Source organism: Sarcophilus harrisii, chromosome 1, assembly GCF_902635505.1.
Source record: "Sarcophilus harrisii chromosome 1, mSarHar1.11, whole genome shotgun sequence".
Classification (NCBI taxonomy): Eukaryota; Metazoa; Chordata; class Mammalia; order Dasyuromorphia; family Dasyuridae; genus Sarcophilus; species Sarcophilus harrisii.
The window spans coordinates 683,557,386-683,573,564 of record NC_045426.1 but is presented as its reverse complement, the minus strand read 5'-3'; the positions used below and the strand labels follow the sequence as shown (position 1 = coordinate 683,573,564).

The 16,179-nt window shown below is 40.2% G+C and overlaps 1 protein-coding gene across 4 annotated transcripts in view; it reads right to left on the bottom strand.

Moving 5' to 3' along the window:
• Nucleotides 1-10,433: 10,433 nt before the first annotated feature.
• SCARB1 (scavenger receptor class B member 1) overlaps nt 10,434-16,179 on the bottom strand; it is a 98,073-nt gene continuing 92,327 nt past the window's right edge. The window contains exons 12-13 of one of the 4 annotated variants that reach the window (XM_031948427.1): nt 15,785-15,925; nt 11,602-11,688 (exon numbers count right to left, since the gene is read on the bottom strand). In XM_031948427.1, coding sequence (XP_031804287.1) covers nt 15,797-15,925 — 129 coding nt within the window. In that variant the 3' untranslated portion in view covers nt 11,602-11,688; nt 15,785-15,796. Of the gene's footprint in view, nt 11,689-15,784; nt 15,926-16,179 lie in introns of all 4 variants that reach the window. The other 3 variants (XM_031948426.1, XM_031948429.1, XM_031948428.1) reach the window with 3 other exon arrangements.

Genomic DNA, 16,179 nt, shown 5'->3' with positions numbered 1-16,179 from the left:
AATAGGGGCAGCACTCACTTCAGCTGCTATTGATCCTCCTATGCCAGATATGTAGGTGTCTGCTTTGATCTTTGGCCAGTGACTGGGCCAATTGGCACCTCTAATGACTGTACTATCTGCACCTGTATCTACCAATCCTTCTAGTGGTAGGCCATTTATATAGATTGTGATCATAGGTCGGTCAGCTATTACAGCTGCTGTCCAGTATATTCCTGGATTTTGTGGTCTGGAGTCAGAATCTGGGTGACTATCACCAAGTTGCTTATTAGGATTCTGTATGAATAAACCTGATGCTACTACTTCTCCTGGGTGATAGGTCACACATTGTCTACTTGTATTAGTGACTGGGATATTATCTGCACATCCCCCAGTTTCCCACATCAGTGTGTGGATGGACACTGTTTTGTACATACAAAAAAGAGGTTAAATGGTCAAGCCTACTGTGCCTGGAGGCAAGGGATCCATAGGATGGAGAAGAACAGATTTCACCTCTCCAGGGGGTATCTTAGTTGTCCCAGCTGCATACAACTCTATTCTCCCTAATTGTAGTCCCTTTCTCCCATCAGGTTGCTTCCTGGCTGGTTGATTGTGTGATCCCTTTCTCTTATCATATGCCTTCCTAGCTGATTGGTCATGTCTGGGTATTGGACTTCTAGGCACGCTCTGGGTGCACCATTGGCTGCCATCATGCCCCAAGTGTTTTTGGCCTGGGGCCCTGGGACTGGGCCCCTCATCCCATTTCCCTGAACCTGTCTACATTCTGAGGCCCAATGGAAGCCTCTGTTGCATTTTGGACATGGGGTATTGGGTCTTGTTCTCCCACCCTGTTTTCTCACCCTGTCTCTATACCAACATTGAGCCTTCAGATGCCCTACTTTACCTCCAGAAAGCATTGATTAATCTCTCTGGAAGTCCCTTGCAGAAGGGACCCTATCTTCCCATGTTGGGATCTTGGGAAGTCTGCATCACAGCCTGGCTATAAAAGGCATTTGTGCCCACTGTGGCAAAGTGTCTTATGAGCTCCTCTAAAGGAGCATCCTTGCACAGTCCTAGTATAATTCTTCTACAAACCTCATTAGCATTTTCCTTAGCAAGTTGCCTTATCAAAATGTCTGTTACTGCATTTTCCCCATTAGTTCTTGTGATAGCTGTCTGCAAATGTCCCACAAAGTCAGCAAAGGGTTCATTTGGCCCTTGTGTTATTTTTGTGAAAGCCTCACCCTTGTCTTCTTTATTATGGAGAGAAGTCCACGCTTTGATAGCATTAGCAGCAATTTGCTCATATGTTGCTATGGAATAATTAATCTGTACTGCAACATCTGCATAGGGACCTACACCTGTTAGTAGGTCACAGGTGATTGGAGCATGAACTTCACTTTGACTATTTTGCTGGGCTTGTATCCTACAGAACTCACTATATTCAGAAAGCCACAAGTAGTTTTGTCCAGGTTCTAGGTATACCCTTGCTATAGATTTCCAATCATTAGGGATCAAGATTTCAAAAGCCAAATTCTGTAATAACATCTTAACATAAGCTGATGTAGCCCCATAAAGAGTGCAAGCCTTTTTCAGGTCTTTGAGGATTTCTATATCAAAAGGAGCATATTTTCTACTTTCTTGACCTGAAGAATTAAACTGTTGAATTACAGGAAAAATGTGATGTTGGAGTTCTGTTACATCTCTCCCTTCTGCTTTGGCCTTAATTAGTCCCTTTTGCAATCTAGTTATAGGAGTGGCTGGATGCTGGGGGGGAGGTGCTGGTGCTGTCACTGCCCCTCCCACTACCCCTCCTCCCTCCATCCTGGAAGGTGGAGTTGATGGAGGAGAATCAATTACCTGCTCTTTAGGTGGGGCTGAAGCTGCCTCCTGGGGTGGAAATTCACCACACCCTTGAGCCTCACTTAGTCTCCATGCCCTGTGGGGATATGGTCATTAATCTCTTTATTATCTTCCTCCTTTATCTCAGGCTTCCCCAATTGGCTATTTCTAGAGCTTTTTTCTTTCTTCTAGAAATCATAGGGTTCTTTAAGGCCAACTGTATTATACTGTATAAATAGAATGCCTCAATGGAAATTGAATGAGGAATGTTTTCATTGTAATATGCGGAGAGCTGTTGTCCAATTAATGTCCAATTATCTCAAGAGATTTGCTCTTCCTCTAAGAACTAAGGGGAGGTGCATTTTAATGTACCCAGAAGTCTAGCTACCTGTTCCCAAGTTATAAGTAGGCCTTATTCTTCTATCAGTTCAAGCTTTCTATAGCGCCACTCCTGGGTGGGTGGGGGGATTTGGGAGGGGGGGCGAGGAATGGGGAATCTTTAGCTAGCATCTGTCCCATTTCAGCCAAAAAAGGTTACTAGTTTAGTCTTTAAGAAAATAAGTTCCCTGTTTGTCTATTACAATACTAACCCAAGTTCCTGGAGACTTCTTCAGTGAAAGTAGAGTCTTGGTTCCCACGCTTGGGCGCCAAATGTGATGACTGTGTATTTTAAAATCAGCCAGAGTCAGGAATTCAGGTTAAGGAAAAATTTTCAATCTTTATTCTCAGTAGAGGTGAAGAAGGATTGGAGGTAAAGGGAGATCGGAGGTGAAGGAGGGATCGCAATAGCAATGTGTGCCACTGAGTCAAGAAGCCAGCCAGCAGTCTCTCCCTGCCTCTCTTCCTGCCCCTCTGCCTCCACCCACCAAAATCTTCATTTCCTATACAACACTTCAGGACTTGCACAAAGAATGGGCGGGGGCCATTCTTTCTCCAAGCATATATATTAATAGAGTATGGTCCAATTACTATTTAGCCTCACGTGCTTGGGACCTCAGTGCATCAACTCAAGCCTCAGCCCATTATGGTTATCAGATGTCTTCATCCTGCCCAGATGAGAAATTATTCAACTTGAAAAGGTTACAAGCCAAGTGCAAAGAGGAAGAAGAGTTGGTATTCAATTTACTATTCACAAATGATTGGGTACATAATAGTCTCTGATGCTGAGCTGCAGTAAAATGTGGATTGATTCTCTGTGTTTGTGCTCATTTTGACCTGACAATTAATCACAAGAAAACAGAAGTATCAGCCAGCACCATCCATACATGGAACCATTGGTTACAACAAATGGGAAAATTTTGGGTGCTGTGGATAAGTTCACTTATTGACAGTAAAATTTCCAGAAATGTGCACATAGATGATAAGATGGATGGACACATTGTCAGGGTTAGCTCAGTGTTTTGGAGGCTCAGAAGGAAAGTGTGGAAGAGAAGAGGTATTAGATTGCCTACCAGACTTAAGGTCAACAGTCTCATTGTGCCGGTCTCATTGTTGTATTCCTGTGAAATCTGGACAGTGCACCAACACCATGGCCAGGAAACTAAATTGTTTCCTTTTGAATTGTTTTAGGAAGATTCTGAAGGTCACCTGACAAGATAAGGTACCAGATACTGGGGTTCTTTTTTGGGCTGAACTGCCAAGCATTCAAACTCTACTATGGAGCACAATTCCAATGGGCAGGCCATGTTATTTGAATGCCTAACATATGTTTTCCTAAAAGATTATTTTATGGAAAACTCACACAAGGCAAGTGCTCACCCAGAGATCAGAAGAAGTAATACAAGAACACTCCCAAAGTCTCTGAAGAACTTTGGAATCAATTGTGAGACATGGAGACACTGGCATAGGACCCGAGACAAAGAAGGCTCTGTGCTCTGCGAGCAAAGCAAAATTACGGTAGCTTAAAAGAAATGTGAGATATGCAAATTGAGAGACATCTTTCTCCCAAATGTTCAGACTATTTGTGACTTCCAAGCCAGTTTTGGTCTTATTAGCAGACACGCTGTATATTGACCTTGACGTAGTGATATCATTTGGTCTCTTTTGAGCATGAAGAATAACAACCAACCAAAGCCAACATCTCACACCAAGATAAGTTCAAAATGGGGATGTGACTTAACCCCCCCCAAAAAAGTGATATCATAAGCAAATAAGAGAGCATGGAAACCCCCCCAAAAAAGTGATATCATAAGCAAATTAGGGGAGCATTTGCAAAATCTATGGATAAGGAAAAAGTTTGTGACTAAACAAAAGACAGAGAGGAGTGTGGGCAGTAAAATGGATAATTATGATTAGCAAATTTAAAAGGTTTTACACAAATAAAACCAATAAAGGAAAGCAGGAAACTTGGAGAAATTTTTATAGCAAGTTTCTCTGATAAAGGCCTCATTTCTCAGGGAACTGAGCCAAATATGTACAAATATTAAGACTTTCCAATTGATATTGTCAAAGGATATAGTGGATAACAAACAGTTATAACAAACAGTTAAACAGTTATAACAAACAGTTCCCTCCATCTTGTATGAGATATTAATTCACAATTAAAAGCCCTTTTTTGCCATATTCTCAGGCCAATGACCCCTCTACAAAGAAATCTTGTGTGATAACTTCTATTCAGTAAGACTTCAAAGGTTTTTTGATTTCAGAAATCAGTTTAGTCATTCAGGCTAGGATATCTTATCTAATCAGCCAACTCTTGCAACATCTCCTCTCAATATCCCTTTGCCTAGAGCTTTCCCCCATCTTTATTGCTTTAAGCATATATATAAGCCTCACTCTGAAAGTCTCTGCCTACAGATAATGGGGCTCCCTTGTTATCAAATTCAATAAACCTCAAGTCAAGTTTGATACTCTGGTATTTCTTTATTCCTGCATCACCCACAATATGAGCAGGGAGGATTCAAAAGAAGAAAAATCAAAGCTATCAATAGGTAATGAAAAAAATGTTCTAAAACACTGGAATTAAAATATCTCTGAGGTATCACCTCGTTCCTATGACAGAAAAGAAAAATGATAAATGCTGAAGAAGATTGGGAAAATAGGGTTAATAATGCATTGTTGGTGGAGTTGTGAACGGGTCTAACCATTTTGGAGAGCAATTAGGAACCATGCCCAAAAGGCTATATCCCAAATAGATCTAAGAAAGATGAAAATGATCTATATGTATGAAAATATTTATAGTAGTTCTTTTTGGGATGGAAAAGAATTGGAAAGTATGGGGATGCCCTTTAATCAGGGAAGAGATTGGTTATTGATTGGTTGTTGTCCTTTGTTCTTGAAGAGCACCAAAATGACTTCATTATGTTGGGGTCAAGATACAATTGTCCAACTGTGGCTGATCAGACCAATACAAGTTAGGAATGCTCTGCTACAGGTTGGACACAAATAATCCATGTGAACGTTTGAGGTGAACTTGCTAACTTTACATATCTCGTGTTCATTCTGAGTTAATTCAATTCAGCCTTGACCATAGAGCACAGCACCTTCTCTGATGAGGGCTCGCTATGTTGGGCAGTCCCATGCCGGGGTCTCACTTGCCATACAATCAATTCTAAAGTTCTTAAGACAGATCTTGAGAGTGAACTTGAGAATATCACTTTTTTTACCATCTTGTGAGTGCAGGGATAAACATGTGGTGATCTATGATTGTGATGGAATACTATATTCAATATTATTGTGCTTACAATAATTGCTACAATATTATATTCAGTATTATTGTAAGAAATGATGAGCTGGATGATTTCAGAAAAATCTGGGGAGATCTATATGAACTGATGCAAAGTGAAGTAAACAGAATAAGGAGAACATTGTATACAATAACAGTAATATTAGAGTGATGATTAACTGTGAAAGACTTAACTCCTGTGATCAGTATGGGGGAAAGAATTTGGAACTCAAAGTTTAAAGTAAATGAAATATAAATAAAACCAATCATATCCCCCTAACTGTGGATATTCCCTATCTCAACTATTTTATAGCTGATATTTATAGGGATACCTCCATCTGTCTATCTCCATCTATCAATCTGTCTCTATCCATCCATTCATCCATCCATTTACCTAACTACCTATTTCTCTGTCCCCATCATTCTATATATCTAGCTAGCCCTGAGGTTCTGGGACACCATATTCTACCAAATCTTAAAGGTGAGCTAGAAAGGGTTCAAAGACAGCCCCAGATTATCTATCACTGATGTCTCCTAATTCCAAGGTGGATCACCAGCTTTTCAGAAACATGGAACTGGAAGCCACAGCAGCTTATAAAGAGAATCAGTAGACAAATCAGAATCAGAGTCCTGTGAAATACTTTGAAATCCCAGTGGGATCACTAAGCAAATGGTTCCATATTGATACCTCTGACCTGAAAGTCTCCAGTAGCAAATGCCTGTAGTCCTTACTAATGGAGAAGCTGAAACTGGTCAATCCCTGAGCTCAGAGTTTTGGGCTGCAGGGAAGCTAAAGTTGATCTATGTGTCCACATTCAAGATAGTGATAGTGAGCCCTGAGACTGGGGGGACAATAAGCTACTAAAAGAGACCAGTTGAGGACAGAAACAGAGTAGACCAAAGTTTCTGTCCTGATCACCATTGAGATCAGATCATGAATGACAACTACACTTCCTGTGACAGGCTACTGTCACAAAATTAGTAACTAAGAACAACTAAGGAGGGTCTCAGGATCACAACTATGTCTCCCTCCATTTAAATAAACTACATGTAGGATTTTTTTTGGGGGGGGGCAATCAGGCTTAAATCACTCCCCCAGGCTCATACAGCTTATAAGTGTCTGAGGTCAAATTCAAACTCAGATCCTCCAGACTCCAGAGTCAATACTATAAATTTAGAATCTTGAAGCTATAAAATTATTTCAGTCTATCAAAAGTATAATGACCAAGTCTGGCTCTAAAAAGAGAAGAAAAGGTACCATAGTCCTTTCTTTGTGGAGGTGAGGAACTATGGGTATAGAATATTGCATTGGCTATCACTTGTTTGGTGGATGCATGATTGGTTTTGACTAATGGCCTTTGTCTCTCACCCTCTGTTTTTATTCTTTATTTTAAGATATGGCTCCCTGGGTAGTAAGAAAAAGAAAAGATTTTTTGGAAATTAAAATTATATATAAACAAGAGATATCAATGCATTTTTAAAATAAGATTATAAATCTTTCTCTTCTCAAGACTCCTAGGGCAGGTCATTATATACATCATTAGACTTAATTTATGTTTGTCTCAGTCTTAGTTATTTCAGTCTATCTTTTTATTTTCAAAACATATGCAGATAATTTGACAGCATTGCTCCTTGCATAGCCTTGTGCTTCAGATTTTCTCCTCCTTCCCCTCACTTCCACCCCTAGATGGCAAGTGATCCAATATAGGTTAAAAATGTTAAAATATATATATTAAATCCAATATGTATTAACATATTTATACAATTTTCTTGCTGTACAAGAGAAATCAAATCAAAAAAAGAAAGTAAATGAGTAAGAAAACAAAATGCAAGTGAACAACAACAAAAAGAATAAGAATGCTATGTTGTGATCCACATTCTATTTCTAGAATCCTCTCTTTGGGTATAGATGTCTCTTTTCATCACGAGATCATTGAACTGGCATCAATCATCTCATTGTTGGAAAGAATCACATTCACCAGAATTGATCATCATATAATCTTATTGTTGAAGTATATAATGATCTCCTGGTTCTGCTCACATCACTCAGTATCAGTTCGTGTAAGTCTCTCCAGGCCTTTCTGAAATCATCCTGTTGGCCGTTTCTTACGGAACAATAATATTCCATAATATTCATATACCACAATTTATTCAGTCATTCCCCAGTTGATAGGCATCTACTCAATTTCCACTTCCTTGCCACTACAAACAGGGCTACCACAAACATTTTTGCACATGTGGATCCCTTTCCCTCCTTTAAGATCCCTTTGGGATATAGGCCCAGTAGAAACACTGCTGAGTCAAAGAGTATGCACAGTTTGATAGTTTTTTGAGCATAGTTCCAAATTGCTCCCCAGAATGGCTGAATCCGTTCACAACTCCACCAACAATGTATCAGTGTCCCAGTTTTCCACATCCCCTCCAACATTCCACATTATCTTTTCCTGTCGTCTTAGCCAATCTGACAGGGGTGTAGTGGTATCTCAAGAGTTGTCTTAATTTGCATTTCTCTGATCGATAGTGATTTAGAGCACCTTCTTATATGATTAGAAATAGTTTTATTTTCTTCATCTGAAAATTGTTCATATCCTTTGACCATTTATCAATTGGACAATGGTTTGGATTCTTATAAATTTGAGTCAATTCTCTATATATCTTTATCATAAATGTAAAAATGTTTTCCCAGTATATTGCTTCCCTTCTAATTTTGTCTGCATTAGTTTTGTTTGTACAAAACCTTTTTAACTTAATATAATGAAAATGATCTATCTGATGTTCAATTATGAGTTCCAGTTCTTTTTTGCACACAAATTCCTTCCTTCTCCACAGATCTGAGAGGTAAATTATCCTATGTTCCTCTAAATTGCTTATAATATCACTCTTTATGTCTAAATCATGAACCCATTTAGATCTTATCTTGGTATGTGGTGTCAAGTGTAGGTTGAACCCTAATTTCTTCCATACTAGTTTCCAGTTTTCCCAGCAGTTTTTGTCAAATAGTGAGTTTTTATCACAATAGCTAGGGTTTTGGAGTTTGTCAAACACTAGATTATTATAGTCATCTATTTGGCCTGTGAACTTAACCTATTCCATTGATTGACTACTCAATTTTTTAGCCAGTACCAAATGGTTTTGATGACTGTTGTTTTATAATATAGTTTTAAGTCTAGTACAACTCAGACATCTTCATTTGCATTTTTTTCATTAATTCCTTTGAAATTCTTGATCTTTTGTTCTTCCAGATGAACTTTGCTACTATTTTTTTTCTAGAGCTGTAAAATAATTTCTTGGGAGTTAGATTGATATGGTACTAAATAGTAGGTTAATTTAGGTAGTATTGTCATTTTTATTATATTCACTCAGCCTACCTATGAGCACTTGATATTTTTCCAACTGATTAGATCTGACTTTATTTGTGTGGAAAGTGTTTTGTAGTTGTGTTCGTATAGTTCCTGACTTTCCCTTGGCAGATAGATTTCCAAATATTTTATATTATTAACAGTTATTTTGAATGGAATTTCTTTTTGTATCTCTTGCCGCTAGACTTTGTTGGTAATGTCCTGCAACTTTGCTAAAGTTGTGAATTCTTTCTAATAGTTTTTTAAATTGATACTCCAGCATTCTCTAAGTATACTATCATATTATCTGCAAAGAGTGATAATTTGGTTTCCTCATTACCAACCCTAATTCTTTAATTTCGTTTTCTTTTATTGCCAAAGCTAACATTGCTAATACAATAATAATGATATAATGGGCAGCTTTGTTTCACTCCTGATCTTATTAGAATGGTTCCAGTTAGTCCCCATTACATATGATGCTTGCTGACTCTTTTAAGGAAAAGCCCATTTATACCTACACTCTCAAGTGTTTTTAACAGGAATGGGTTTGGATTTTTGATAAAATGCTTTTTCTGCATCTATTGATCATATGATTTTTGTTACTTTGGTTACTGATATAGTTGATTATACTGTTAATTTTCCTAACATTGAATCAGCCCTGCATTCTTGGCATAAATCCTACTTGGTCATAGTGTATTATCCTGGGGATGACTTTCTGTAATCTCGTTGCTAATATTTTATTTAAGATTTTTGCATCAACATTCATTAGGGAAATTGTTCTATAATTTTCTTTCTCTGTTTTCATCCTACTTGGTTTAGCTATCAGCACTATAGAACTTTTAAGATTTGCAGAACATTCCTCAAATATTATTTCATTTAATGCTCACAACAAAACTAAGGAGGAAGGTGCTCTTATTATTCCCATTTTACAGATGAGGACAGTGAGCAAAAGTGGCTTGCCCAGGGCCACACAGCTAGTAAATATCTAAAGCAGTATTTGAATTCAGGACTTCCCCAAACCTAGTGCTCTATCTATTTAGCCCACCTAATTCCATCTATAAAATAGGAGTTATTAATTAATCTTTATCTACCTTCATTTACTCATCTGCTAAATGGGAATTATAATAGCATCAGGGTTGCTATTATAAAATCCAGAGTTGTATAACTTGGATTGAGGTTTAAGGTTGAGGATCAAATGAGTTAATATTGTAAAAATTCTTTGCAAATATAAGCTTATATAAATACTTGCTCATTATTTGGAGTTTTTGCTCATAAGTAGCTAAGCAGACCAAAAAGGGGCCAGAGGCCAGGGCCTCTACACTCCCCCTCATGGCCTAGCAAAATTGAATACAGCTCTGATATCATACTTCTATTTCCCCCAATCTTCTCTCCAACCCATGGGTCTCAAGGACCTTTGCTTAGAGACACTCCTGCCATTGTTCACTAAGAACCCTGGGTAGGCAGGTTGAGGACAGTGAAGGATCAAATTAAGGAGTATAAGGGTCATGATCTTCCCTCCCCCACCCATCCTCCCTACTGAAATCTTCATCTCCAACACAGTCACATCTTCAGACATTTGGTTTTTACATTTTTATTTTAAAGTAAATCTATTCTTTTAAAGTGAATGAAATTTCTTTTATTTTGTTTTCTAGTAGAAAAAAAGTGAAAAAAGAGACAGACATTTGTCCAGGAGGGCAGAAAAGCTGTTTCCCCAGCCCTAGGGTAGCCAGAACATCCATTTTTCCAGTTCTGAAGAGGATGTAGAAGTCCTGAGATCTCTTCCCCAACCCTGACTTGTTTCCCTGAAAGAAGGGGTCAGGAGAGGGGTTTCCAGTGTCCCCAAGAATGCAACGGGCAATCTCCTAGGACCACAGCCCTCTGGATAGACATTTGTTAAAATAGAAGATTGAAAAATGAGGAAAATATTTTTAAAAAATCAGACCTGTCTGTGTGAAGACCCTGAAAAGTTAAAATGCTCCCCAGAGAGACCATAACCCCAAAAGGGTGGTGACCCTGGACCTTCTGCCCTGGACCTCAATTCATGAGAACTCCATAACGGAAGATGGCACCTGGCCAGTTCCCTGGGCGAGGATAAAATGACTACTGGTCCTGCCCTTCAGCACCAGGGGATGCCCACCAGTGGTGGTCTCAGCCCTATGGGTGCCCAGGCCATAAAGGACCCAGGGGAGCAGCAAGTCTAGTCTCTGTGGAGTGAGCCTCTGAGTCCAACCTGGGCAAGCTAGAGTAAGGTAGAAGTTCTGGCTTCCAGAACCAGGGCACTAGGGACATTAGTACATGGGGGAGGGGAAGAGGAGAGGGACAGAGGGTGGGGGTAAGGCTCATCTCAGCTTGGGTTCACTTGGACTTGCAGCACATGGTTCATCCTGGCTCCTTTTGAGGGAGTGGGGGAAAGAAGGGCTCAAGGAGAGGGGCAGGGGAGGGGCAGACAACACCTCCAGGAAGCTTTAGGAGCCTGGGGTTTGGACAGACCCGGGGATATGTAGATTTCTGAAAAGTCAGGTGTCAAGGTGCTCCCAGACTGGCTCTCATAAAACCTACCCCAAATGCCCGATTTGACAGTCTTTGAGTTGAGATCTCTCTCTCTCTCTCTCTCTCTCTCTCTCTCTCTCTCTCTCTTTCTCATACACACACTCACACTCACACACGTTAAACATGTGTGTCCATGGTTGTACATGTAAAATGATGACATCCTGGCCATACAGCTGGCCAGACAGAAGAGGTCACTCGGGACTTGCTGCCGGTAGGCTATCCATCCTGGGGGTCGTCCTGGAGGAGGGGAGTCTGGGAGCTGGGAAGCTGGTCTGATTTGGGGTTTGGCCCTTCAGAGAGAGCAGCACTGGGTGTCCTCTGTGGATGAGAATGGACCAGTTACCTCCCTTGCCACTGGCACATCCCTACCACCCTGTGCCCCCTCCCATTGCCACCAACAAGGCACCCACCCCCCCTGAAGGGTTTTAAAGTCCACACATCTCCCCTTGGGGATGGTTTGCTTTCTGGAATGACCCAGAGAATCCCAACTGTATGTTCTTTCTTATCTATTCAATCACCTGTTGTCTCCCCCATGAGAATGTACAATAAGCTTGTAGAGAGCAGAGGCTATTTTTTGCCTTTCTTTTTGACCCCATCACCTAGTATACACCAAGTGCCTAATAAGTGTGTGTGGATTGATCAATTTTATATAGGGCTCTTATTTTACAGATGGGGAAATGAGTGAAATCCATCTGCCCAGGCTTTCTCCATCAGGATAGAGGCAGAGATGGGACTGAACCCCAGTCTCACCATTTGATGAGAAGGGTTTTTCCTGCACTATCCTGCCTCACCTCATCCCCATAAAGGAGCATTCACCTGATCTCTGCTTCATTTTCCTAAGCTCAGAGATATCTGTCTCTATCAACTGGTATTTTCCCTCTGCTCAGATTCCCTTCCCCAAAACCTCTCTGTATCAGCTCCCTCTGATACCTTTCAGGTATCAGAAATACAGGCAGAGGTGTGATAGTAAATGTTTAACAACCATATCTATCAAACCCATAATATACTTTTACATTTAATCTATGTTTATTAACTCTTTTTGAAAACAAAAGACAATTAACAAAACCAGAAAATAAGGCCTGAATTGCAGTATTTGGGGATTTCCAAGTAAATGCTCACACTGAAAATTTAACAATCCTAATTACACTTAACATACCCCTGGTCTGAAGTGTCTCCAAATAATGCACTTTTACGTTTAATCTATATTTATTAACTCTTTCTGAAAACAAGAGACAATCAACAAAACCACACAATAAGGCCTAAATTGCAGTGTTTAGGGATTTCCAAGTAAGTGCTCACACTGAAAATATAACAATCCCAATTACACTTCACATACCCCTGGTCTGAAGTGACTCCAAATAATGCACATGATTAATTCTTGCAATTAATGTAAGATTGAACTACAGACAGATTTCCCAACCCTCACCCTCTTTCCATCAGGAAAACTTTGGAGTCTACTTTATAATCAGTACCCAAGAGGTCCTGGTCCATGTTCAGCCCCTGAAGGATGAGTATTGAACCCATCTAGAAATAGAGGGAGGAGGAGCAGTGAGGGAAGGCTGGACCACTACAGCTTAATATACAGGAAGGTCCAGTTTGGGAAAGTGTCCCCCAAAGGAAAAAAACCAGGTATGTAACAAGTCAATCACACAAAGTGAAGGAAAAGGTGGGACGTGTCTTCCCCCAAATTTAAGGCTGCCATGCCCCCTAACATTTTAAGGCAGAAATACACATTTTTCCTGCTTCATTTAGTGAGTCAAAAATGTGGTCTATGATTGTGATGGAATATGCCGGGAGGGGAAAGATTGAGCACTATTGAAGAAATGTCCTAAAATGTATAATAATTGTACAAGGAAAATGACTATTTTGTACAGCCCCTTGAAGACTTATCTCTCAACCCTGTTGGTCCTGAACCCCTTTCAGTGTGTATCAGAGTTCTGACCTGGGGGAAAGCAAGTTAATGAAGGCCCTTGGAGCAAGCAGAACACCCAGGACTCTGATGCCAAAGGGTATTAGCAGAGTCAGCATCATGGAATGTATAGTCAACCCCCACTTGGCCAACCCCATGGCCAAGTTCACTTATGGTGGGGGGAGGTACTGCCTCTTAAATCAATTAACAAAAACATATTTGGGGCTGGGGGTGGAGGTCTAGGGAGAGAAAGGGTGCTTGCATAAATCAGGGCCCACCAGTAACTCTACTCATCAACAGGGAGAAAGCAACCATTTGAATAATTCCTCTGCAAGTCTGCTCTGAATCCCATAAGAATGGACTAATAAACCAAATTAAGCTGGTGCCATTAACAACCCCCCTCTCCTCCTCCTCCTGGCCCACAAAGCTAAAAATATGCCAGCAGCTGGCTGCCTTCTTACAGTTGGTGCCTGAGAGACTCCCCTGGGAGGCCCCCCAGAAGTCCCTGGGGTACCTCCCCTTTTGGGGGGAGAGAATAGGGATGAGGCACTCTTCCTTGTATATAGGGAACATTCAGGCTGAAGAAGTACAGAGCTAATTTATCCCATATCTAGGAGCCCATGACTTCTAATATTCTTTCCAGCTGTCCATCGGTGATAATTATAATAATAAGACTTCAAGGCATCCTAGCCCTTCCAACAGGTACAGATATATAACTCCAAGGCCCAGAGAGATTAGTCTCAGGCAGAACTAGAACTCAGCTCAAGTCCACATCCTGATCTCAGGCCATTTACATCACACTGCACCCCTCCCTTTCTCTGTCTCTCAGTTTTAGCCCAGAAACCTCAGCCCCTGTGAGGAAAAATCCCACCGTCCTCCAAGGCAATGATGCTTCAGGTTTATAGAGGGAGTCCTCCCCCATCCAAGACAGTCACAAAGAAAATGATGAATCCCTAACTGGGGAGGAGAATGGTACCCTTCTCTCTCCATCCTCAGAGACTGGAGGACAGGAGGAGGCTGCTAAGTGGGGAACCCACCATCCTCTCAGGAAACCTAATCAGGGCTGGTAGAAAAGGCCCTCGAGCTCTAGCTTTGCCCCTCTGAACCCCTTTCAAGGGCCAGTACCAGCCAAAGCATGCACAGGAGAGGAAGTGCTGCACAAATCCCAAAATATGAAGCCAGAGGGGTCCCAGGGAGATTATTTCCCTCAATGTTGAAGAAGCTCTAGGGGAAAAAAATCCTCCCGTTTCATGCACCTGGTGAAGAGGGAGCTTTAGCTGAGCCTATAGCTTATAACCCAGCAGCATTCCCCACCTCCCACATATAATTTAAATAAGGGACTTTTATAGATGAGAACCTGACAGGCTTTATTTTCATGTTCTAGCCTCTGCCAAGTGAATTAAGCAAATTTGTGGGGGCAGGATAAGAGAGGCCCCTGCCAAAGCACTCAGTCAAGACCAACGGATTTCACCACGTCCTGTGATCACTAGGCCCAGTATTTATTTCAGGCATTTGTACCTGTTCTCTCTGTAGATTTTTTAAAAATTTCTTTTAGATCATAAGGAGAAAGATAGGGCCGTCCTCTGTGGCTCTAAACAATCTCAGATACTAAGGAACAACCATTCAAGGGGAGGGAAAAAAAACCAAACCTGCTGATTTAAACTCAGCACAAAATGGGAAGTTAAAAGTCACTTTGTTTCAGTTCCTCCATCTGAATAATAACAATTACATGGCCAACCTCCCAAGGCAGTTGTGAGGGTATGATAATAAATGTGAGAGCTATGCTAACCTTAAAAAACTACAGAAATGAGAATTTTACTTCCTATTAAAGCTTAAATTACATAAAATAGCCTTCCCCTTTCTCTACCTTTGAGACTTGTTACATTTTCAACAAGTAACCTTTTGCTACTTCAGTTTAAAAAAAATAGAAAAAGGAAGTGTGAAAAAGCACTGGGTTTAGAGGCAGAGGTCCTGGGTTCAAATTTTACCTCTGTCTACTGCCTAGATGGATGACCTTGGAAAAGGTCACACAGGTATAATAAGTTTCAAAGGCTGGATTCAAACTTGGATCCCTCTCACTTCAAAGCTAGCACTCTTTCCATCTGTGCTCCTTGTCACCAAAAAAAAGATATATTTTTTTTGACAGCTGATCTAAAGTAACAGATATATTTTTAAAGTCTGCAGGTGCTTCAGAGGCTAAAGGAGATGAGAAGAGATAGCTAGATGGTGCAGTAGATAGAACGCCGGACCTGGATCTCAGGCAATGTGAGTAACTTCAGCCTAAGTCACTTTACCTTGGTTTGCCTCAATTTACTCATCTGTAAAATTGAGATATTAATAGTATTTACATCTCTCAAGACTGTTGTGAGGATCAAAGAAGATGATATTTATAAAGCATTTCACAAGATTTAAAATGTTATATAAATGCTAGCTATAATTATCATTACTATTATTTTCACTAAGACCAATGGTGTATGGAAGCTCAGTATATAAATGTCATTTTACCTGGTTACCCACCTATAGTCGGGCTTCCTGTAGCACCGTCCCATTAGGAGCAGGGGTCATCAGGAATTCTGAATAGGACTGAATGGCCTCTGAATTCTTTGAGACCTTTTTATTACTACTCCAAAATAAAAAGAATGTTTCCTAGAAGATAACCAAGCTAATTTATAGTTCCAGTTGGGAATGAATACAGTTTGTTTTTTAATAAGATTATTAAATTTTGTTTTAAACTTCGATTGGCTCCGGGTGAAGGTTAATGCTCAAACCAGTTGATTGATTGAGGTAGCTTATGTATTATATTTAGGTATATATATATTTAGGTATTATATTGTTATATTTATATTATCATATAATATATATTAGGTATGTAATTAGGGTTTTTTAATTGCTTTGGTAGC